Source organism: Stenella coeruleoalba (genome assembly GCF_951394435.1).
Source record: "Stenella coeruleoalba genome assembly, chromosome: 12".
NCBI classification, from domain to species: Eukaryota; Metazoa; Chordata; class Mammalia; order Artiodactyla; family Delphinidae; genus Stenella; species Stenella coeruleoalba.
In genome coordinates, this window is record NC_137158.1 from 70,108,738 (window position 1) to 70,134,554 (window position 25,817).

At 38.5% G+C, this 25,817-nt stretch overlaps 1 protein-coding gene across 14 annotated transcripts in view; it reads left to right on the forward strand.

Moving 5' to 3' along the window:
• UTRN (utrophin) overlaps nt 1–25,817 on the forward strand; it is a gene marked incomplete at its 5' end in the record, with an annotated part of 496,387 nt that overhangs the window by 95,245 nt on the left and 375,325 nt on the right. For 11 of the 14 annotated variants that reach the window (XM_079938689.1, XM_079938692.1, XM_079938690.1 and 8 more), the window contains 7 exons: nt 367–428; nt 15,132–15,224; nt 16,469–16,546; nt 16,890–16,982; nt 19,433–19,605; nt 22,215–22,330; nt 23,027–23,193. In XM_079938689.1, coding sequence (XP_079794815.1) covers nt 367–428; nt 15,132–15,224; nt 16,469–16,546; nt 16,890–16,982; nt 19,433–19,605; nt 22,215–22,330; nt 23,027–23,193 — 782 coding nt within the window. The remainder of the gene's footprint in view (nt 1–366; nt 429–15,131; nt 15,225–16,468; nt 16,547–16,889; nt 16,983–19,432; nt 19,606–22,214; nt 22,331–23,026; nt 23,194–25,817) is intronic. The other 3 variants (XM_079938693.1, XM_079938687.1, XM_079938688.1) reach the window with 1 other exon arrangement.

Below are 25,817 nucleotides of genomic sequence, written 5' to 3' on the forward strand. Positions count from 1 at the left end.
TGAAACTGCACTTAAACAAAATGCAACAGAAAGTATCGCATATAATACTTTGAAACTAAAGTCCTGATTCTTCCCTCACGGATGTGGGTTTAATGGCCGGTGGTAATATGCTGAGGTGTGGAGTGAGAAGGCCAGCTTCCTGGGAAGGTGCCCGGGTCTCCCTCTGCTACAGGCATTCGTTAGCAGGCTCCATACATGCTGAACTCGTCAGCCATCCCTTCTTCATTAGCTGTGGATCATTGTGCCTCATGAACTCTACTAACAGACAATTTAAAACTCTCCAGGATGGAGATAATCTTATTTAGCACCCTGAGTAAAGGTACAAGCTCTCATACGTTTCCCTCTCTCTCCTTTTCCCTCCCACAGATGAACACAATGACGTGCAGAAGAAAACTTTTACCAAATGGATAAATGCTCGATTTTCAAAGGTAACAGAGTATTTCAAAAACTTTGATGATTCAGATGTCTCATTCTGGTTGATGGAGTTTGGTTGGAGGTGCAGTGAGTTTTCCCCATGAAATGTTGACCTAACAGAAATCTCCTGAGTGTGCAGATACATTTATTTTTCCTTTATTCTCTCTATAATATGTTTACATGGAAATTCTGGTGTAAACAGTTCATGGTACAAACATTCATGGTGTAAACAGCTCTTTATTTTTACCTACCATTCTCTAGATACCAAGGTGACAGTGTGCTGCTTTGGACTCTGTGAATTCTTGGTACATTTAGGAAATAATATCTCATGGGGGAAATTTCGTGTTAACTGAGCTAAAAAGATGATGATTTCATTTGTGCCTGGTTAAAAGCAAGTTGGTATCATTCAGGTGGCCTTTCTACCTCATGTAGAAATGTTTAGGGATTGTCATACTCATGGTTATGGCTCATAATGCTTATCTGCCCTGTGTTTCTTTTTTTGTGAACTTCCTCACTTATTTCCCCCAAATCTGTTCTATCTCAGCATTTCTAACCCACCTGGAACATAATCAATGTTTTGATCAATATTTTTTAGGGACAGAGAATCCTGAAGAGAGAAATTGATAGTGCTATTTTTAAACTTGTTCTGATATAATTATCCACTGGTTATTGGAGTTGGAATTTTGTCCTCTAAATCTGAGACGGGAGGAGAATTTTCAGGTTAATGGATTATAGAACTACACTATAGCAAGATAAAATAAAGAGAGACCCGTTATGGGGCTTTAAATTCAAACATTTCGTATTTTTCTATTTGAGAAGGTTGCAAAAGCCAGGAAAATAAACATTGGTATTTCTCTGAGGCAAAATGAGAATGTTTTAGGATTGCTTTGAGTAACAGTGCAGTTTAAAAATTGTTCCACATCCCACTATTTACAATTGGTTATCTGATTGCAATGTATTTTTAGGTTTTGCAAGTTTTTGTTGAGGGCTATTTTATCTTGCTTCTGAGAATGTAAGGAATGTGAAAACTGCCTGCCTTTGACAGAGGGTCAAGAAGAAGAATTACTCTCTTAATTGGTGGTTTTATGTGTAGGATTATTCCAAAGCAGACATAGGTGTTTTTTGGTAAATTTTTATTTGTTTTGTTCAAGAGGCACAGGTAACATCTGGGTGCTTTAGATTCAACATTATTGAAAACTTTTTGAAGTATCTATCTTCGTGTGACCAGATTATGGGCAACATAATTTTAGGAACTAAAAGGGTCTGGACATGAGATATTTTATCCCAAGGGTTTCATGAGTGCTCAGTTGTGTAAGATTATCCATCCTGACTATTACTGAGGATAATATGGTCATTTTCTAGGTAGAGCAAGTTAAGCAGACCTAGTTTTTAGAGCGTATTTGAGTCATTGGGGAAGAATTACCTTAGAACTGATTTTGAAGACCGATTTGAAAGCTTCATAGTCTTGGTAGACCTACATTTAGGGAACATTTGAAACTAGGTGAATTACTTTTGTTCCTGTTCTGTGAGACAAGAGAGAGGTAGACAGTATGATAGGACACAAAAAGGGGAAAAGTAGGAGAATAGAGATTTTTAGACAATTGAGATTTTAGACAATTGAGAAAGAATAATTGAAAATGTTTAACCTTATCATTATTGCCATGAATTTGGCTCAGACAAGACATTACCTTGACAGCACGTGATAGACTTTTGAACTGGGGCATCGCCCAGCAGATCCACGTCATTTCCAGGTCCACAGCCATTATTGATACATGCAAAGTTAGAACCTTGAACTCAGTGCTGCCCAGGTGCTCCTTCACTCTGAGCTTTAAAAATATCCTCACTGTAGTTATTGTCCTGTGACTTCTTTTCCACCGAACGGTTCTCAGTATCTGTTGACCATTTGGGTCCTGTACCCAACCGAATTCTCTCAAGAAGTATCTCAATATTTGTCACGGGTCATTGATAGCTTTAAAAAGACCTGAACACAAAGTCCAGTAGTACTAGAATAGTTTATTTAGTGAACTTGATATTTAAATTTATAATGTATATGTTATTTTGTAATATTTAAATGAGGTCTTTAAGTCCCATGTAAATTCTTTGCCCCAGGAAGCTTGTAATTATTACCAAGACAATGAAAAGACCAGGTAATGTTATCATTTTTAGTAACAGGTCCAGTTATGTAAACTGACATGGAAGCTAAAAGCTTGTTGTTGTTGTTGTTTTTCAAGAACAGTTTTTATTAAGGCCACTATTAGATTTTTTTTCAAGAACAATTTTTTATTAAGGCCACTGTTAAAAGCTTGTTTTGTTTGGAGAAAAATGTCAAAGTAGAGCTGACCCTGGAAACATTTCCTTTCAGATTACTTCTAGTAAGAAATCAAAGTCTAGAAGGAAATTAGGATGGGTCTAGAACACATTTATCAAAGGAATTAGGACTATTTGGATATATAAAAAAAGGAGAGCTCATAGCAGTCACACTAAACTTCAGCCACTTTTTTTCCTTTCCTCTGGCTGTTTTAATTCCGTAAGTCTGGCTGTTTCCATGCTGGTGATTGGGAAAGGGAATAATAGTTCTGAAACTGGAAGATTTCCATAAACTCCCCACAGACTCTTCCTGAGTTGGGATAAGGTTGTATTTGGGCATGGTGTCAGTAAGTAATCCAGAGGCTAGCAAGAGAAAAAAAAATCCTATTGAGGGGAACAGATTTTATTTCATTTCTTTTTTATCCATGGCCTTTGGTATATTTTGATGGACTTTAAAATATAATTATTGACTGCGTCCGCTTCTTCTGTGCAGTATGAGTCCCTCTACAGAGCAATAGTGCCCCTGTGCTGAGAAATCCAAACAGCCCCTGATGGCATCTTCTGCCATTTAGGAATTTGTTTTAAATTCCTCCCCTGGACATCTCCTTCTTGAGGCACCCCACCCCCCACCCCCCTGCCCCCAGCCAAAGTCTCAAGTGCCAAATCTTGTTGATTCTAGAGCCATATACATTCAACATTAACACTGTCCATTTTTCTCCATCTTTTCTGACACCCCCCTTTGCCAAGTCATTATTATCTGAGTTAGGAATAACTGCGAAAGACTTTACAGTGAGCAGAAAAATTAGTGGGAGTCCTGTCAGCTCAGCCATCTGGGTTATCTGCTTTCCATCATCTTTGAGCTACTGTACAACTCAGTGAGTTGTAGAAAAAGATAGTAATGCAAATGTTCTTTATCCATAAAAATGCAAAGTAGCTGGAATGCAATTGATTATTTCCCCTTGGATAGACTTGTTTTTGCATCTGTTGTAAATTTATTTCAACTTTCCTTTATTGCATACAAACATGTTTTTTTTTTTTTGGAGGTACGCGGGCCTCTCACTGTTGTGGCCTCTCCCGTCGCGGAGCACAGGCTCCGGACGCACAGGCTCAGCGGCCATGGCTCACGGACCCAGCCGCTCCGCGGCATGTGGGATCCTCCTGGACCAGGGCACAAACCCATGTCCCCTGCATTGGCAGGCAGACTGTCAACCACTGTGCTACCAGGGAAGCCCGATGCTCTATATTCTTAAAGTGTTAGCTTTTGAAGCACTTATCATAATTGTCCTTTAAATAATTGCATCTCAAAATATTTGTCTCTCCTTTCCTAGACAGTGGTATGCTCCATGGGTGCAGGGCTTCTGGCATTTAGTAAGCACCCAGTGAGTGTTTGTAGGCTTAATAAATAAATGAATGGCAGTGACAGAAACATACATTTAAATACCTAATACTGTATATATCCATAGACCGGTTGGAAGTGGTTGTATTGGAATTAGATGGGAGTAGAGTGTGGAATTGAGTGCAAAATTGTGTTATTTCATGGAAACGAATGCATCGGGGCTTTTGCTCCATTTATTCACAAAAACAAATCCAGTGATGCAAAGTTTCTGCATTTACCTGGTGTCTTGGAGATGTGCTGGAGAGATTGTTAAATCATCATTTGGATTTAATACATTTGATTCTCTTATTTATGGGATAGGATTCTTCGAATAGGATCCATCTACTAAATTCATGGTGATGAAAAATGAGATTTAAAACCAGCTCAATTCATTTCTCGATAAGGGATTTGGGAAACAGCTTGAGAATACTGAATAATATTTTGATAGCTAAGATAGCATTCACTATAAATATATATTCTTTTTTGCTGCAAGTCCTTGTTACTGTGTCACAGAATACACACCACTTTGGAGTCTGGGTATCCTGAGAAGTAACACAGTGTAGAATAACTTATGACTGTTGGGTTTTGAGAAGTTATGAAGAGCTCTGGAGAAAATGATTATCTAAAGGAGATCAGAATTAGGAAATTAGATACTTATTCCTGGATATGCTGCTCATTTATTTGTGACCTTGGGCAAATTACTAGCCGATTTTTTTCAGGTCACTTGATTTTTATTCCTTTAGCTATAAAACACACTTGAGTGTAATAGCTTGCCTCGTGTTGCTAAGAAATATTGAGGCATTATTGTGAAACATTATAGGAGATTATAATTATTTAGGAATGCTAAATTAAAACTCTATCAGGGACCACCCCCTCCCAAACCTGTGGTAATCCCTGATCCGTGCTATTCATATATTTTAAGCCAGAAGCAGAAAAAAGCATTGACTCATTAAGCCCACTTTATTCCACTGTCTGGTGGGTAAAGGTTGAGGGTTCTGTTCACTCTGAGTCTAAGAGCCTCATTTGTTAGTGAGCTGTTTTCCCAAGGGAGGCAGTGAAGGCCTCACGGTCCTAGTGTTGGGAAATTTGTTCTGACTTTGAGCCTGCATTTTCTCTGGCTGACTTGCAGAGCTGCTCATCTGTCAGAGCAGAGACGTACACATTGCAGAAGCACTTTTATCAGTTTGCTGAGGTGGTTCTCAAAGGAAGTTTGAAAATAAAGGTTAGATAGAGAACAGGCTGACTTAAAAATGCTGAACTTCACTTCGGGCAGATTTCTGCTTTTTCTTTTTCGAAGACAAAGATGAGCCAAGTTTTCATTTAGTTACTATTCCACACTTGAACTTTAAATTGATAGGACTTAAGAGGACATCTGTGAAGCATGTTTTACACGTTTTGGCGTGAAGAGCGATTCCAGTGTGTTCCATTTGAGACAGTGGGACATTGCTTTCAGTGTCCAGTTGTTTGCAACTTTGTTCACGTGGGAAGTGGTTGGCCACAAAAATAGACGTGGGAAAGGATGTGTAGGTGGGTGCAACAAAAGCAGTCTGTAGATGTTTAGTCCTCTTTTTAGTATCGTGAAGGAGACTGTACAGTCTTCCTTGTGTGATGATAAATAACATGTATAGTAGAGATTTGAGCTGGAGTTACACACTGGGTCTACGATTGACTTATTTTCATGAATATGTGTATGACGACTCAACTCATTGTTTTAGGGGGCCATAAATATTCAAGCGGTTCCTTAAGTTTCAGTTTATGTCTGTTCACCAGTACCCCTAAAGCAAAGAATAAAATGCATTTCATATTCCTAAACAGCTTCCAGACATGTTTTAGCTATATTATGTAAATATGTTTGGGTTTTTTTTTTTGCTGTTGTTTGTTTTCATTCAGTTTGATTGTTTTGCTTCCAAACATTACACTTGTAGAGTGACTTTCACCTAGTTACTGTGGTTAAATTAAAGAAACTATACATAAATGTTATTTAACATGCTGTGTTTGTACATATTGAGGACTTAATAAATGATTTTGATTGAGCCTATTAGTATTTGTAATCGTTAAAACAAATTTGGAAATTTGGTAGTATATGCTGTGTCTTTGTAATTGATGATCAATTTTGGTATTGATCTGCTGAGAAGAAATTCCTTTTCACCCTTCACCTAGAGAGGGGAGAGCAGAGCCACCTACCTTGTGCTTTTGCATTCAGCCCATGTGACCCCACCATCTCCCCCTTCAGAGGTGGGCTCTGATTGGTGCGTGGATGAGTAGGTCTAGGTCACCGTGGGCCAGTGAGTTATAAAGAGAGGATTGTTGAAGAGGTGGTGGTTTTGGGGGAAAGAAGCTCTTTCTGTTAAAGAGGACTAGGAGACCCTGGGACCATTTTCAACTGTACTTTTGCCTTAGGAAGCTTTTAGCTCCAAGGGCTACTGGTGGGCACCCTCCAAGCATGGCTAATCATGAGGGGAGCCAGACTGGGTGGGAAGTGGAGGTATCTGACACTGTTATTTTTATTTTTATAATCTGTTGGGAAAATAAAAAAATCCTCTCACAAAAGATCTTTATGCAACATAGAATACAGAGAAAACACTTTGTTATTGAATACTCATATCAGATGAGGTGCATGCAGGCAGTTGGTAGAAGACCAGAAAGTCTGGACAGAATTTCACACAAACATACAGTAAAGTAGAATAAACAACAACGAGAGGGGGCTTCCCTGGTGGCACAGTGGTTGAGAGTCCACCTGCCGATATAGGGGACACGGGTTCGTGCCCCGGTCCGGGAAGATCCCACATGCCGCGGAGCGGCTGGGCCCGTGAGCCGTGGCTGCTGAGCCTGCGCGTCCGGAGCCTGTGCTCTGCAACGGGAGAGGCCACAATGGTGAGAGGCCCGCGTACCGCAAAAAAAAAAAAGAACAAGTGTGTACCTCCTGGAGAGACAAATGGATTGTCCTTGTGCTGGTCTCCTGTCAACCTCCAGAGAGACTTTTGAGTTAATTTTGAGGTCTTTGTTATTTTGTTTTGGAAAGTTGGAGATGGGTTTATCTACTTCCTGACCAAAAAATTGGGCCTATTATGTTTTTAAGGAGACACCCTAAGGAGAAAGAAGGGACAAGGCAGCTGCCTCTCCTTTATTAAACAAAGGAAATGTTCTCTTTTCCTTTACATTATCATTATCAATGCCCTAACTAGTGCCACACCCTGGTCCCATGGAAGCCTATCTTTTGAGGAGCTGCATTCTTCAAACATTTCCAGTGCTTTGCCAGTTGTACATATATGGAATGAGCTGTATTGTTTGTTGAGTCGGCCTGCGGACCTTGCCTGATGGGCATATGGAGTTGGGGTTTATTCAGCCTGCAGGCCTCGCCTGGTTATTTGCCCATGGAGTGTGCAAGTGGCCCTGCACTGGCCGCCAGGCGTGGGAGCCCACACGTGGTTCCTTATCATCCCAGTTTTCTCAGCACTATCTCGGTTACTTTGCTTACCAAAATCAAGGTAAAAATTCTGTTACATGCTGTTTGACTTTTGATTCTCTGAAAGATGTTTGATTTAGCTTGTGTTTTATAGTTTTTTGTAATTTCTAAGGTAAATGCACCTTCATTGCTTTGATTCCATTGTAAGCACTGCATAGATCACTGCTGTGTAGTTACTATGACACGAGTAGGATTACCTGAGCCATCTGTTTCTCCAGTCTCTCTCTCCCTTTTCTTCTTTTCCCCCCTCTTTCCAAACAAGCTTCTAAGCGGAATCTTGTTCGGTTCTTAAGAACTTGTGCTGAGCACCATGAATTCATAAAGAGAATGGCTGAGAGCCACGCACTTACGAATTCTTTAAGCGACTGTGGCACATTTTGCTGGTTTTCGTTTGTCAAGGTGCTTAACGACCTCCTTGGGCATTTTATTGCACTCATTTTGCTTTTCAGTCGAAAGCAATGCTGCTTTCACTCTTTCACCATGGGGCTGAATCATAAAGTAGACATTGAAGATTATGCATTCTTCATTTCATCCATTAAGCTATATGTGTCGTAACTGTGATGAACCTAATTTCATCAGTTTGCTTAATTTTAACTAGAGATACCACTTTTTAAACAATCTATATTTATTTTATACAGTATTACACATTACAAAAATTAGATAATAGAAGAAATCCAAAGAGACTTTTTTTTTTTTTTTTTGGTGGTACGCGGGCCTCTCACTGTTGTGGCCTCTCCTGTTGTGGAGCACAGGCTCTGGACGCCCAGGCTCAGCGGCCATGGCTCACAGGCCCAGCCGCTCCGCGGCATGTGGGATCTTCCCGGACCGGGGCACGAACCCATGTCCCGTCCATCAGCAGGCGGACTCTCGACCACTGCGCCACCAGGGAAGCCCCAAAGAGATTTTTTAAAACCGCTTGTAATTCCATCATCAAGAGAAAAAGTACATTTCTGTTGTAAAATACTTAAAAGAAATCCATTTACACATAAACATAACCGAAATGACATTGTACCTAGTGCTCACTGATACATTATTGGTTTTTAAGAAAATGAAAAATTACAAGAGCTACATTTTTATTAGTGCTGAGATTTGGGATTCATAAATTAAAGATTCTGGCTTTTAAAATATTAAAAGAAATATTAAATTAAATCATTCACTTCTTTTTGAGTTTTTAAAATAACCAACTCCTTGCAAAAAAAATCACTCAAAAAAAAAGAGAGACTATAAAACTTACAATATGTTATCACATGCTGGAGCATCATTTTAAAATTGATTGGGGTGTCAGATTGACTTGAGAAGAATGCAAAAACATTATGGTATAAACACTATGTATGTGTATATATATATATATATATATGTATGCCATATAAATCCATGTGTATGATACAGAATTAGACACACACACAGACACATACATACCCACACATGCTGTAAACAGTGGGGATATTAACTGAATTGAATAGACTGCCTCAAATCCCGTTTTGAAAATAGGAAGAGTATAAATAAATGACAGAGTAATCAAACAGTGTGAAAGGGCTCAAATTTATTATTTGTAAGTACCATCATCAGACATGGTAGTGGTAAAAGCATCTAAAAACTGTTATCTTTTCACTCTTCTCCATATTATACACAGTTAATAACTTCATTATTTATAATGGGATTAGGTAAATCACAGGATAGACTCTGTACTATATTTCTTATTTGGTGCAAATTTGGCAGAATCAAGGTAGCTCATAAATCCCTTTTGCTGTGCTCCCCATGCTTGTTGGCACAGATTTGGTTTACTCTGTTTAGATTCTGAGTGCCACGAAGGCACAGACTGTGCTTGTCATCCCTCACTTGGTTAGTGTCAGCAGGGCACACCACATAAAGGAGGCCGTCTTCTGAACCCAAAATCCAAGCCCCACTTCTACTTCTGGTTTGTTTGTTGTCTCTACAAAGCATTAACATTTCACCCTTTTAAGGACTGCGAACTGCACTTCCTAAATTTTGCTTTCTTATTCAATCTTTCATAGACTTTTTTTTTCCATTACTACTACTACTGCTGCTGAAAAACTTGACCTACGATGGAAATAATTATGATTTGCGAGTATTGAAGAAAGGGGAGAATAATTCAGTATTAGATTATTAGATTAGAGAGAGGGCGGAGAGCAGATCACATGGGATCTCTTATTTGGAGTTTGAATTGTATTTCCCCGTGATGGGAGTCCATTAGGTTAAAGCAGAGACATGACATGATGTGATCTGCACCTTGAAATTAGAGTTATTCTGACTCTTATGCAGAAGTAAAGAGGTTGGTTGGCCTGGTATTGGAGATGTGCATGAGAGTGGGGCCACTAAGGAGTAGTGGTCACCTTCGGAATGTGTTTTCGGAGGTAGAAATGACAGGGTTGGTATGGATTAGACATGAGGAATGAGTGAAAGGAGAAGAATCTGGTGTGACTCCTTTGTTTTTTCGGACTGCGCAAGTATAATGACTCTGCTGGTATTTTACAATCAATCGTATTCCCTAGTCTGTGGGTGGTGGTGGTGGTGGTGGTGGTGGTGGTGGTGTGTGTCCGTCCTTTCAACAGAGTTTCTCAGTTCCTCAGAGGACTCACTGTTGACTGATCTTGTATTTCCCTAATGTAGTTACGCCCTATGAGAGAGATTACCAGTCATCCTAGGATGCAGTATGCCTGTAGGCAAGATTTGTTGATCCGGCACAGTGTTTTAGGACATTACAAATATCAGGAGATTATACACATAAATTCAGATTTCCAGCTCTTTTGAGAAACCAGAAGTCCTACCAACAGTGGGCTGGGATTCTCAAATGGCCGCTGCTGGCTGAAACTGAGCACTGGCTCTTTCAGCCTTTAGGGCTGGCTGATTCACCAGGTCTGATGGACCCATCAGGTTGGCCGCATTCAACTGAACCATCACGTATCCATGACTGTATCTGCAGCCCTTGCCTTCCCTCAGACCCCGGCTTATCCCTCCTGCATTGTGATGACAGTTTGCTTCTGTCCTCTGACATTTTCGATTCAGGAGCTTCAGTGTCTCAGCTGTATTAACGCTGGTCCCTGTTGGAGTCAAAATGGTGTTAGAACTGGTGTTAAGAGAGTTCAAAGAAGTACAGGGGACCAGGGGATGAGAGGAGGCAGCCAAAGCGAGTCACCTGTGACATCTGTCGTTTGGATTCCTATCATGTGGCCTTTGAAATTTTTTTTAAGGTTAAATGCGACGCAAGGCTTATCTGTCTTCCAAGTTCAGGATTATTCATTTGTACTATTTTGTGTTTATTGGAAAACTGTGGAAACCCTTGCTTGTAAATGGGGAGGGTGACCTGAACTTGGTGTTTCTGCAGGGCCAGGCACAAAGGAGGTATTCACCAAATATTTGTCCAGTTGAATTATTAAACTGTATTCTGTCTGTCAGAGAAGTTTCTGCAAATAAGTCTTCACAAAGAATCAAAAATCTAAATAAGACTTTAACCGTCAGGCTGAATCAGGTCTTATTTTTATTAAACGATGACTTCTGACATTTCCCAACTGTTTCCCAGGGTGGATCCTATGTTTAGAGCCTGTGATTCAGAAGTACCAGAGATGCTTTAAAGCCATAAGCTTGGAGAAAAACTTCATTCTGAGTTCATTTAAATGTGGTATATATCTTGCTGCCCTCTTTGGAAAGTCATTAAATATACCTCCTCTGCCACACCACTGATTAACTGTTTCCTTCCCTATATGTCATGACCCTGTGACCTCATAATTTTAGTAGCAGTTTAGTGTGGACTTTGAGAACCTGGATTTGGAGTCAGATCTTGTGGTATCACATCCTAGTTCTGCCTCTCGCTCGTCATGTCACCTCTGTGTCTCAGTTTTCTTACCTTAAGGTTCTATCATAAAGAAACAAAGAATGCATCTAAATCTCTTAGAGCATATCTGATACATAGTAAGTCATGCTATTATTATGTCTAGGGACATTTCATGTTTCCGTTGTCTGTTTTTGTATGGCCCACGAGCTAAGAATGGTTTTCACATTTTTAGGTGGTTGCAAAAAGTCAAAAAAGGAAGAATATTTCATGACATGTGGACATTATGTGAAATTCAGATTTCCACGTCTACAAATCATGTTTTGTTGGAACACAGTCACCATTCCCATCGGCTCATCCGTTTATACATTGTCTGGGCTGCTTTCACATCTTGACAATAGGGTTGAGAAGTTTCGATAGAGACCACCTGGCCAGCAAAGCCTAAACTAAGTACTATCTGGAACTTTACGAAAGACATTTTCTGACCTCCGTTGTAAGGCACAAAGCACTGAATCACCATACTTATAGGTGTTACTCTCCTAGGTGGTAGGTGGAACGGGCTCTTTGGTATAGTTTGGTTCTTTCCATCTGCCTATGGGACGTTCCTAAATTGCATTTGTCAGGAATAGGTAGTATTTTGTAGTGATTGGCTATGTGTGTGGCGAGTGTGGGTGTGTGTTTTATATGTAAGTTTTGAACCACAGTTTTGGATTTGTAAGAGCCCTGGTACCTTCCTTCATTGTCCAGTGAAGAGATCCATGGGCTGTATATTCCCTCCTGCAGGTGTACGTGGCTCTTCTGAAGGTACCAGATGGGGGTACACGCCAACCATGCCATCACTGGGGGTGGGGTGGCGGAGTGTTAGGAGAATAGGCACACAGCACAAAACTTATTTCTTACTGATCGCCATCAATATTTATCTGAAATTTGGAAAAAGAATAAAGAAATTGCATTGCTGTTACTGTCATTTTTTTTTTTTTTAAAGACTATAAAGGCATTGGTTTCCCTAGTATAAGTGATTGACTTCTAGAAGGACAGAACTGTGTCTCAGTTCCCTTTGTTTCAAGAGAATGCTTCACAAGGAGTCTTTCTCAAGATTTGTTCCTCAATAAACAAATGAATGACCTGGACAAGAGAGAGGAAAAGAGTGTGTCATGTGGAAAAATTAATGCTGCCTCTTAAATGAGTGCCTCCCACTTTACCACTGAGCAGCAGTGGAGCCTAGGGAAGAATCCATTGGGTTTACTGTTGAGTTATGTTGGTCTCACAGTGCATGCCTAAAGCACAGGTGTGCTCTTGTATCATCATGTTCATTAGTTTCGAATGGGATATATCCCTCCAGGTCATCATATTAGTGAATTCGGGACTTGGAAGAACTTTCTCTATGAAGTGACGCTTACATGTACTCAGGTTCAGAATCTGCTTTTCCGTTCCTGCCTAAGATGAAGTGCTTATTTGTTTTACCCATTCTTTCATCTACTGTTGAAATTTTATGGCACTTTTATGACAGTAGGAAACATTACTACTGTAATGATATGATAATGTACTGAATGATAATATCAGCCATTTACTGAACATCTGTCATCTTAGTGTTTAACAGATGAGCCAATAGATGTAGAAAGGCCACTTTTCTAAAGTTACACGGCTGTTAGGAGGCTTGTCTACAATGAGGTCATCAGTGGGCGTTCATAACTATTTGTAAGATGGACTAATATTTATATTTACTTTATTTTAGTCTATGCTGATTTGTGTTACTTTGTTTCTTTTTTGGAAAACGGATACTGTAGTGGATTTGAGAAGGGTTAAATGCCGCCCAGACATTATTTAGCTGCCCTTGTCATCAGTAATTCCTAAGGTCCTTTCTGTGCCTAGATATCCCTATTTGTTTCTCCCATGAACTTTACCTATGTTGTTGTCTCTTTGCTCTGAGATCAGAGTTGTTCACGTCTTCCTGAAAGGGAATCTGGGTATTTGGTGGCTAGTTTGCTGAAGTGTACTTGGGTGGGTTTTGAGAGGAGGAAGGTAAGAGGTAGCAGATGATCAGGGCTACTTCTGCCCTTTGCTTTTACTGAGAGCAGGTAGGAAATCTTTAATGTGCAAAAAACTTCCCTGCTCTGCCTCTTGAAGTATTGCCTCTGGATCTGGTCTCCTGCATCACTCAAATCTGTTTATCATTGTGATCGATGGAGATAATCCATGTATCTCTGACATCGTCACTGCTCACACAGTGGCAGCTGGAAATAGAAAAGCAGCTTTGTTTCATATATAAATAAGTCATAGTTTATTCTTTACTGATTCTAAGGTGAAGACTTTACCATACTTCCTCTCATTTAGAGTATATGAACTATGGAAAAGCCACATGATAGAAATCACTAGTTTACTATACATTACACATAATTAAAAATGTAAGAAATCAGGAAGAGAGGAAAAAAGGGAAAATGCCAAGTTTTAGGAAACTTTAGGATGGCTTCCTTCCTCCCTCTCACCCATTTCAAGCTCAGAGTAAAATTTGGTTTCGTGTGACTTTATATATATGCTTTAAAGTGAAGAATAAAGAATATACAATAATTATTGGTTATAAAATATCTTTATTATTGACAGGAAGTAAAACTGTTAATCTCTGGGCATTTCATATTAGAAGGGAATAATTTGATTCAACATAATCGTACAACATTTATTACACTGTGCTTTATAGCTATCTGGACATTTTCACGTAATATTCTTTATTTGATCTTTACAATACCTGTGATTTAGAAAAAGGTAAACAGTAGTAAGTAGCTGATTTAGGTTCACCAGTTAGTTAACGGTCAGACAGATTAAAACTGAGGCGTCCTGATTTTCTGTGCAGTGATTGTCCTTTGCATACAACCATGATATCACACACAGACAGGCAAGGTCTACCTGTGAATGGGGTAGGATTTTCTGGCATGGATGCTAGAATATGTTTATCAGGGGAAGTTGATGCTGTTTATTAGTCAGAAGCAAGAGTTTAGAAATTCTATAGGTTTTGTCATTCAAAATACAGGATGGATACTGGATTTAGACACAGAGCCAAAAGTGTCCTAATCATTCAGAAATTGGGACCTAGAAATACAGACCTAGTGCCTGAGAGCTGAAATTGAAGTGGAGAGCTGAAATTGATGATGACGTGACCTGCTTCCATAATGGAAATACCAAAAGCCATGCTTATCCTGTGAATGTAAAGTGCAGAGCTGGAATAAGAATCTGCACACTTTTCTTTGGCCTCTGGAGGCCTCTTTGGCCTCCAGGTGCTGTATGCTCATGTATATTTTTAACACATCTTCTCTCTCAGGAATACAATGGACCCTCGAACAACACGGGGGATTAGGGGTGCTGACTCTGTAGAACTGAAAATCTATGAATAATTTAGTCAGCTCCCTCCTATCCCAGTTCCACCTCAGCGGTTTCAACCAACCACGGATCATGTAATACTCTAGTGTTTACTACTGAAAAAAAATCCATCTGTAAGTGGACCTGCACAGTTCAGACCCATGTTGTTCAAGGGTCAACTGTACATACAAGGCATATTGACATTAATCACAGTTTTATTTGCTCCCTTTCTAAGAAATAATGCAATTTATCTATTTCAGCTCAAAACATTTGTTATAGATTTCAAAGTTCTTTGTACTTCTTTCCATACAAGGCAAACTTGTATAGTCTGCTGATCATCCAGACTTTTAGCTGGAAGAAATGAAACCATTTATTTTCCACTTATGTATGAAATTTCTGCTGCTGAAATTGTACGTTTTCTTTTATAGAGTGGAAAACCACCCATCAGTGATATGTTCACAGACCTCAAAGATGGAAGGAAGCTACTGGATCTTCTAGAAGGCCTCACAGGAACCTCACTGGTGAGGGATGCCATGTTCAAGAACCAGACTAACGGCATATCTCTCATCATTACTGATACTTGAAGACCCTCTTGGGGGTCCTTACAATGTAAAGGCTGAAATAGGAACGTTAAAAAGGGGTTTAAATGAATTTTTTGATTGAGCAATATTTAGGCTTTATTGAGGGCTCTATTTTTATGAAAAAAATACTTTATGTGTTTATTGCTCTCAGACAGTAGAGAATTACAAAGAAGAGCGGATATGTAAAGAGGGCATAATGTTTTGAAGAGTAGAAAGTAGAGACAAATACATTTAAATGTTATTTAACAAATAGTAAAAAAAAAAAGTTACGAAAACTGATGGCATTTATTTTTATTCAGATTTTCAGTATTATCTTCATGTTTGTTCCGTCATCAAATCCAACTCTATTGCTTTATGTGTGAGGTACCCAATACTCACACAGAAATAACTCTGCCAATGAAGACGATGTATTTTATGGGTACAACCTTTAACACAAGAGGTAGAATGACTATAAAAGGTATAGAGAGATGCACTCCTGAAGATGAATTTCTTTCTTGCCGAAGTGTGCTGTGTTACAGTCTACCTTTTGCCTTCCAGATGGTGGGTAGGCACCTACTGGAGAGATTGATCCCTTTGTCAGATAAGATTCCCTGGCCAATGAGGCAGAAAGAAGCCTCCCAGATCACCTTTCCCTGGGTGGCAATTCCAGTCTTCCCAGTGGGCCCTTGTAATCCTACCTGGAACCTGGGATAGCACCTCTGAATCCTCTCTGCTCTGTCTACACTAATGCAGGGTGGAGGGGACATATCTTCTAAATCTTTCTTCATTCTGCCCAACTAAGATAGAAGAAGCTTTGTCCCTGGTGGAGCATTGGTTCCCAAACTTGTTTGCGTCTTAGAATCACCAGGGAAATCTTTTATAAATTCCAAACCCAGACTATACTCCAGACTCATTAAGTCACAGTCCTTGTTGAACACAGGCACTGGTATTCTTGGAAGCTCCCTAGGAGATTCCAGTGTTCAGGCAAGCTAAGGAACTACTATCTTAAGGTGCTGTTAGTGGGAGAATTTGCATTCTGTCAACACCAGCCTTCATGGTGGCTTGAGAATCAACCCAGCCAGAGCTCCTGGTACAGAGGGGCTCTTGTGTGCTGAGCTGCTGTTCCACGTGCATCTCAATGTCAGTGTTTGACAGCAACATGGAGGGACTCTCTGTCTCATTCGATTTTGTGTTCTGTTTTCCAGCCGAAGGAACGTGGCTCCACAAGGTTACACGCTTTAAATAATGTTAACAGAGTGCTGCAGGTTTTACATCAGAACAGTGTAAGTTTGTAATATGACGTTGGGGGGTCCTTTGATGCCATCGGGATGATTTATTTTGAAACCAACCACCTGCTCTGGACATTGGCATCAACTGATTTTTAGAAATATTTTTCTTACGAGACGTATGGAACCTGTTCTATGAGTGAAGCAGTAGTTGTGCTTTTTGTGATTACTTTATTGATCTATTGTATAAGTAATATATTTTTGAGATTTAGGTTCACCTGATTCTCTAAAGTGAAATTTTTCTTGTCATTTACTTATATTGCTGTCCAAACGAGCTAAAACAAAAACCTGGGTTTCCATAGAAAAATTGTCTTAAAAGTTATTTTTTTCCTTTTACTAGGTGGATTTAGTGAATATAGGAGGAACGGACATTGTAGATGGAAATCACAAACTGACTTTAGGATTACTTTGGAGCATCATTTTGCACTGGCAGGTGGGAAAATTTTCAATCACTTCTTAATAGGAATTAGAAATGTATCATTTGTGTGTTAGTTTCTTAGAGCTGCCACAGAGTACCACAAACTGAGTGGCTTCAACAATAGAAATTTATTTGCTAACAATTTTGGAGGCTGGAAATTTGAGATCGAGGTGTCAGCAAGGTTGGTTTCTTCTCCTTTGTTTGTAGATGGCTGCCTTCTTCCTGTGTCCTCACGTGGTCTTGTGTGTGTGTGTGTGTGTGTGTGTGTGTGTGTGTGTGTGTGTGTTTGTGTCCTAATCTCCTTTGCTTATTCCAAGACACCAGTCATATTGGATTAGGGCCAACCCATATGATCTCATTTTACCTAAACTACTTCTTTAAGGACCCTATTTCTAAATATATTCATATTATGAGGTGCTGGGGGTTAGCACTTCAACCTATGAATTTGGGGAGGGGACACAATTCAACTTATAATAATTTGGAGTGAAAGAGCCTGACAAACTGCTCTATTTTCCTGGCATAGAAAAAAAAAGTATGTTTTTAAAACATTAGATTTAAAAAATATCATACTTATAAAAAAATTGTAAAAATATCCCGAAGAATTCCTGGATACCTTTCCCTCAGATTCTCCAAATGTTAACAGCTGTCTGTATTTCTGTGTTTTCTCTCCCCCTCTGTTCTCTTTGACTAAATAGATCTGTGAGTATTTTGTAAAAACAAATCATTTTTCTAAAAACAAGGAGTTCTCTTACATAACTACAATATTATTATTATGTTAATATAATACAAAATGTCTAATACATAATATTAATATTTACAATGCTAGTATTAATTATTATACATATGGTAATTATTATATCATGTACTAGCAATTAGCATGTAATTATTAAAATCAGGAAAATAATATTGAAACAACACAGTTATGTAATCTATAGCTCTTATGGAGATTTTGTCAATTGCCCCAATAATATCCTTTACAGAAAAAATACAAGATCATTTATTACATTCATTTGTCCTGTTTTTTTAGTCATCTTTTAATCTGGCATAATTTCTGAGTCTGTCTTTGTATTTCATGATATTGTCATTTTTGAAGAGTACTGAATAGTTATTTTGTAGAATGTTCTTCCATGTGGATTTGGCTAATATTTTCTCATGATTGGATTCAGGTTATTCATTTTTGGGAGGAATGTCAGAAAAATGATGTTGAGTTTTTCTTTTTTTAAAAAAATATTTATTTGGTTGCTCTGGGTCTTGGTTGCAGCAGGTGTGCTCCTTAGTTACGGCTCAAGGGCTCCTCCGTTGTGGCATGCAAACTCTTAGTGTGTCATGCAGGTGGGATTTAGTTCCCTGGCCAGGGATGGAACCTGGGCCCCCTGCATTGGGAGTGCGGAGTCTTAACCACTGTGCCACCAGGGAAGTCCCAATATTGAGTTTTTCTTAATACACCACATCAGGAAGCATATGCTGTCCATTAGTTTTTTTCTGGCAGTATTAACTCTCATCATTTGGGTGAGGTGGAATCTGCAGGTGTCCCCACTGTAATGTGACTGCCCTTTGTTATTAAAAAGTATCTTGTGGAGATATACTTTGAGACTTTATAAATATTCAGCTACTTATTAAACTTTTATCTGTTAATTTTAAGATCCATTCATAGTTCTTACCTGATCAGTTATTAATATAATGCGTGGCAAAGTGATTTTCTAATTTCATCATTTCTTCTACATTTGTTAATTGTCTTTCCACTTATGAGGAAGAGCTTTTCCTTGTCTCTTGTTTCTCTGTATCTATCTATCTATTCTATCTATCTATCTATCCACTCATTTATATATCTGTGTGGATTTTTACTTATTTTATGGATTTTTACTTATTTAATAGGTTCTGATCTTTCACTATTGTTAATTATTTCTCAAGCCCCCTTAAGTTGGCTCTTGTGGGTTTTTTTTTGATATGTCCACATCATTCTTTGAACACTTCCTTAAAATATATGTACTGATTTAGAATAATAATATAAAATATTAGTTCTAGATTATAATTGTTATTGCCATCAGGAAATGCACTTCATTCTTGGATTTTATAGTCAACCAGAAGTTCTTACCTTCTTCCACATTTGTGTAGAAAATAAAAATTGAGTTTTCTTCCTATTAAAAGATGTTTAAAGTATAGTTCTAAAATATTACTTTTTGTGGCTATGAAAGTAATGTTCACTGTAGCCAAATGTAATATAAGTATTGATTGCTAAGATATAGAAAATGCCATAATATATAAAGGTGAGGTTAAAATCACCTCTAAATTGAAATCATTACTGTTAAAATGTATTTATCCTTCCAGCGTTTAAAGGAAAGTTTTGAAATAAAATGAATACCAGTGGCCTGATCCAATGGTTCATGAATATAATATTCCTTATTCAAGGACTGGATTCCAATGACTACTTGAGGTTATTGGCAGCCATGGTTTCTTTTGAACAGGTGAAAGATGTCATGAAGGATATCATGTCAGACCTGCAGCAGACCAACAGTGAGAAGATCCTGCTGAGCTGGGTGCGCCAGTCCACCAGGCCGTACAGCCAGGTCAACGTCCTCAACTTCACCACCAGCTGGACAGATGGGCTTGCCTTCAATGCCGTGCTCCACCGACATAAGTGAGATGTGACTCTTCTTGGATGTGCAGATTTGTACAGATTTGTACCTCCTCTCTGTCCCTCCCTTACTTACAACTCCCTAAAGGCCCTTCCCACTATCGCCTCTCTCCTCTGTACATGCTCTAAGAAAACATAAAGAATAGAAATATCATGGAAAAAAAACTACCCATCGCATCTTTGTTTCCATAGGACTTAAATGCCACAGTGCAGTGTCCATGGTTTCTTCTACATATTTGTAAGTTAAAAAATGTAAAATAATTCACATAGTTCAATGTGAACTAACTCATTCAGCACTAACCAGTAATATACACAAAGAATTGTGACAGTTTTCAGCCTCCTACTTTAGTTTTATAGGAAAACTCTATAAAACTCCCGATTAAAAATAGATCAATGATTCTTTTTATGAAACTTCTGAACAGATTCTAATTATATAATAAAATACCAAAGGACCAAAAAGAGCCACTACTCTTCTGAAGAAGAGACAGGCTGAAGTACTTCATAAACAGAAAACAAAACTAATTATGAAGCTATATTAATTGAGACTATATAGTACTATAAAGAAAACACTAATATAATAATAGGCTGAAGCATATGAAATTGCCAATATTTGACTGTTTTTGATATAAATGGCAGTTTCATATAGTTCAGCCTATGGGATGAAGAGCTCAGAAATAGCTCCATCCTGATCTACAACTGAGCCGACGTTGCAGATTAATAGATGGTTGGAACAAATGGAAATGAGTGCATTGGATCCCTGCCTCACCATACCCTGAATAAACTCCAGATGCATCAAAGGTTTAAATGTGAAAGGCAAAATTTGTTATGTGTTTTATTCTTCTTGTAAATTATTTATTGTCTCAAGTTTTATTTCCTATATGTTCTTTGCTGATATATGAAAATGCAGTTGACTTTTCTACATCTTATATCTGGAAACTTGTTAAATTCTTACCAAAATTTGTTACTGAAAGTTTTTTTTTTTTGATAGATGACCATGAATTATAATAGTTTTTTTCCTCCCCTTCCCTCCCCTCTCCTCCCTTTCCCTCCTCTCCTCTCCCCTTTCCCCTTCATTTGTGCCTTGTCCTTCAATACAATATCAGTTTGCATTGGTGGTAGTGAGCAGAATGTTTTGTTCTTGGTAACAAAGGGAGTGGTTTTAATGTTTTACCATAAGACTGCTATTTGCTTTAGCTTTTTTTTTCATATACCTTTTATCTGGTTAAAAAAACCCCACACACCCCATCTTCTTCTACTTCTCCTTTATCAGTTTAAGCGGGTTGCCCACTGTTTCTAGTCAGTTAAGAGACACTATCATAAAACTTGAATTTTTTTTTTTTTTTTTTTTTTTTTTTTTACGGTACGCGGGCCTCTCACTGCTGCGGCTTCTCCTGTTGCGGAGCACAGGCTCTGGACGCGCAGGCTCAGTGGCCATGGCTCACGGGCCTAGCCGCTCCGCGGCATGTGGGATCTTCCTGGACCGGGGCACGAACCCGTATCCCCTGCATCGGCAGGCGGACTCTCAACCACTGCGCCACCAGGGAAGCCCGAAAACTTGAATTTTAGCTTAAACATTTTTCCATCTGTTACTTAATTGATTTAACAAGTGTGTGTGGCGTGCTTTCTATGTGCTGAACACAGGATGTAGAGCAGAGAACAAAACAAGCAAAATTCCCAGTCCTCCTTCTTGGAATTAATGTTCATATAGAGGGAGGCAGACAGTTTTTTAAAAATGAAAATGTCAGTTGTGTAGCATATAGAAATGGTAAATATTGCTGAAGAAAAATATGTCAGGCAAGAGGGGAGGAGGTACCTGGCATGTGGGAGGCCACTGGGTGCAGTGGTGTGAATAAGGGGAATAATAAGAGGTGGAGTCAGAGAGGGAACTGGGCGGGTGGGGACTAGGGAGGCAAATCCCAGAAGTGTAGGTGGGTCCAAGATGCAAGAGCAGATAGAGCACAGAGAAAATGATCCACTTTTGAGTAAGTCAGAGCAACAATAATGTCCAGTTTGTGGGATTAAATGAAAATCAAGATAGAAATGAAATACTAGACAGTAGCTATATGGAGAGGGGTGGACGGAAATTCTCTCAGGGTCTTTTCTTTAGGAGTGTCCTGTGAAGAGATTAGAGCTGGATTTTCTATTCTGCTAAAGTTGGTCTTTAATCGGAGAATTTAGTCCATTAACATTATTGCGATAATTGATGTATTTAAGTTCATTCTTACCGCTTGTTTTGAGCTTTTCATTTTTCTTACTTTTTTCTATATCTTCTTTTCTTTCTTGTTTTATACTGGTAGGTTCTTCTTCCCTTTTTTTCCTTTCACTATTTGGGAAATATACCATTTCTAGTCTTTCAGTGGCTACTCCAGAATTTTAACAGGCATGTTTAACCAATACAAAAACCTTAGAATGTCTTACCTGCTGTTTTCATATTTATAGATTACCTTAAAATATTATATATTTGACAAAACTTTGGGATATAAAAGATAAACTTTTAAATTTATATTCACAAATAAAAAAATCTAAAACTGAAATGTATTCGATTATAACAATAACAGCTTTGTTTCCACATATTTCATCTTCACTGAATTTTATTTGCATCCTGATTTCAGACCCGATCTCTTCAGCTGGGATAGAGTTGTCAAAATGTCCCCAATTGAGAGACTTGAACATGCCTTCAGCAAGGCTCAAACTTACTTAGGAATTGAAAAGCTGTTAGATCCTGAAGGTATTGTTCAGTGTTTAATTACAACCTTGATTTTTCTTTACAGTTTTGAATACTTGAAAAGCAGTGCTTCCCCCCCCCACCCCCGCTTTTTTGAAAGAATTGTGAGAATTGAGGAGGTGTTTTTCCTTTTGAAATGTGGTACAAGCCATTTTATTACAGACATGATACTTCTGTGCTTAACAGTTTCTAGGATCCTTCAGGAGGAAATTTAATTACATCACTGTAGAATAGTTAATCAATACGAGCATAAGATTTAAAGTTTTAGGAATACAGAATTATTAGATAAACAACTTAGTATTTTATTTATTTCATTAAAATGTGTTTTTATATGAGCTTGTATATGATGTGAAAACTTCAGTTACAAATGTTGCAGGATTGAATTCTAGACTTATTTTCATACTATGAATGAAATCTATGATGTTATCTTAGATGATAGCTTATCTTTGAGCCTTATGGGGGAAGCTTTTAGGGAAGATTTTTAAGAAATGGGATATGGAACAAAAAAAAGTAGGTAATCATCTTTACCTTTGGCTCATATATTATATGAAATAGAAATTTACTGAGCTGTGGTATTGCAAAGATAATATACTAGCATTGTTTATGGGTACTAAGACAATTATTTTATATCCAATATTGAGCAATTCACATACTTTGGACATCTAACTTAAGCTAGTTCTTATTTTCTTCCACTTTTAGATGTTGCTGTTCAGCTTCCTGACAAGAAATCCATAATTATGTATTTAACATCTTTGTTTGAGGTGCTACCTCAGCAAGTCACTATAGATGCCATCCGTGAAGTAGAGACACTTCCAAGGAAATATAAGAAAGAATGTGAAGAAGGAGAAATTAACATGCAGGTACAGGTAAATTTTTATTAATGTGTTTGACTTGCCATATTTGTTTTCTCTTAGGTACTAGATAAAAACACTTTCAGAGCATTTTTTTTGTTGACTGAGAATGTCTTGGTTTCTCAGCATCAGAAGTTCAGTTTATCAGTTGGCGTGCTGTTACACATCACATGCATGTAATGGAGAACCATAACTTTACTGATTTTACTTTTTAAGAAGGAAAATATATTATTTCATACAGCAAGGCTAGAGTTATAGAGTCTAGGATTGTGATCATGCTTCTGCATAACATGCTTAAGGACCTGTGTTCTTCTATCATCTGGTCATCTTTTATCACTCTTGTCCTGTACTGAAGGTGGTTTTTCTCATGTCAGCTTAGTTCTGTTCTAAGTCCTAAGTTTTTTTCTTTTTTTGCCATTAAAAAATGCATTTGTACCATTATATTCTCACAAGGGCCATCAAAATGTAAGCTTTTCCCTTTCTTTTAGGAGGAATAATTTTTTTTTTTTTTTGTGGTACGCGGGCCTCTCACTGTTGTGGCCTCTCCCGTTGCGGAGCACAGGCTCCGGACGCGCAGGCTCAGTGGCCATGGCTCATGGGCCCAGCCACTCCGCGGCATGTGGGATCTTCCCGGACCGGGGCACGAACCCGTGTCCCCTGCATCGGCAGGCGGACTCTCAACCACTGCGCCACCAGGGAAGCCCTAGGAGGAATAATTGATAATATGTTGCTTGGTGAGTTTTTCGCTTAAGGGCTGACAGTGGTTTTATTCATCAGGATATAAATGAGGATCCTTTTTTTTCAGGAGATATAAATAAAGTCATGAAATTTTCTTCCTGAATAATTCTGCCTTGAATCAATCCATATTTTACCTTATTCTGTTTTAGTCTAACCAGTTCTCATAATTCATAAAATGAGAGAATCTTAACAGTGGGATGAGACCTTAAAAGGTATTTGGTCTAACATTTATCAACAAAACAATCAAAAGATACACATGGATTTCAAAGTGATAAGAAATACATTTTAGAGAGGCAGAAAGCATGGGCTTTGAAGCTTAAATTTCATCCCTGTTACTTCTTGTTTTGGGTTGGTTACTTACCCTCTCATCCTCAGTTTTATTGCAAAATCTGGGTAAAACCACCCACTTTATAAAGTTAATAAGTTTGAAGTATCTAAAATGATGTTAATAAGCACTCAGCAAGCAGCAGATATTATAATTTTTCCTTCTCATTTTGTTTAGGTATTATCATTCATTTTTATTCAACAAGATTTTTTTTCAAATGTTAGTGATAATGATAATGGTCTTGAATTGGCATAGCATTTTTTTTTTTTCTTCTCCAAGGTTCAAAGGACTTATTATTTCAGGTTTTTTTTGGGTAGTAGGTACCACTTCTTTTATTTTCTCCATTTCAACAAACTATGATTTACAGAAAAAGAAAAAAGCTTAGAGGAAAAGAAGGCAAGAGATGGGGCCAGATTGTGAACCAAGGGCTCTTTTTAGTAGTTTTGAGGATCAAGTGATATTGAGGAAGAGCCCTAATGTTTTATCATTGAGTGTTTGCTGAGAAGCATTTGTCTCTAGTAGTGTAGTTATTATGCTGTATTAATGACGCATCCTTTTCAGGGCTCAAATAATCTTCGGAGTTTGCCTTTTGGTTTTAGAATCATTTCTTCATTGGATCGGGGTTCCTTTTGTTAGAAAGATGGAATATTCTACTTCTTATAGTGAAGGCTATTCTCTTTTAAAAAGAAGGGAGATTTCATTTGCCTTTCATGGTGTGTAGATAAAATAATGACTTCTGTTTAGGGCTCGGGGTGACATGATAAGAATTGCAGAAGCCATTTGCTGTTTGATTAAGAGCAAGTGTGTTGGGACTTGCCTGGTGGCGCAGTGGGTGGGAATCTGCCAGCCAATGCAGGGGATGCGGGTTCGAGCCCTGGTCCGGGAAGATCCCACATGCCTCAGAGCAACTAAGCCCTGTGTGCCACCACTACTGAGCCTGCACTTTGGAGCCCACGAGCCACAACTACTGAGCCCGCATGCCACAACTACTGAAGCCTGTGCGCCTGGGGCCTGTGCTCTGCACCAAGGGAGGCCACCGTAATGAGAAGCCTGCGCACCACAACTAAAGAAGGCCCGCGTGCAGCAACGAAGACCCAACACAGCCAAAAATAAATAAATACATTTATTAAAAAAAGAAAAGAGCAGGTGTAATAATATTAACCTTTTCATTAATGCTTTCATTAATGCCTTAGAGGTTGAATTAAGTTAATTGGAGAGATGAAACATGGTCAAGTTGTAATCATCTACTGTTTGACATATCTTGCCATCCTCTACTTTCCTGAGAACACTAATAGCCCGACTTCCTCTCTTGCTGTTTCTACAAACATGTGCTGTAGAGCATTAGGTGGTCAGCAAATAATTCCTGAATTTCTCTTTAATCTCTCAGTTGAAGGTCTCCTCTTGTATGTGAATGAATACCTTCTGAACACCTGCATTTAGATAATGCCTTCCACTTCCCACCTCACAGATCCTAGTCCCTGTCTAAATGACCTTTGGCTGGTCACTAACTTTCCTAGTTCTCAGAATTCCTCATTAGAATATCGAGGTTTGATACTAAATGACCTCCAGGATTATT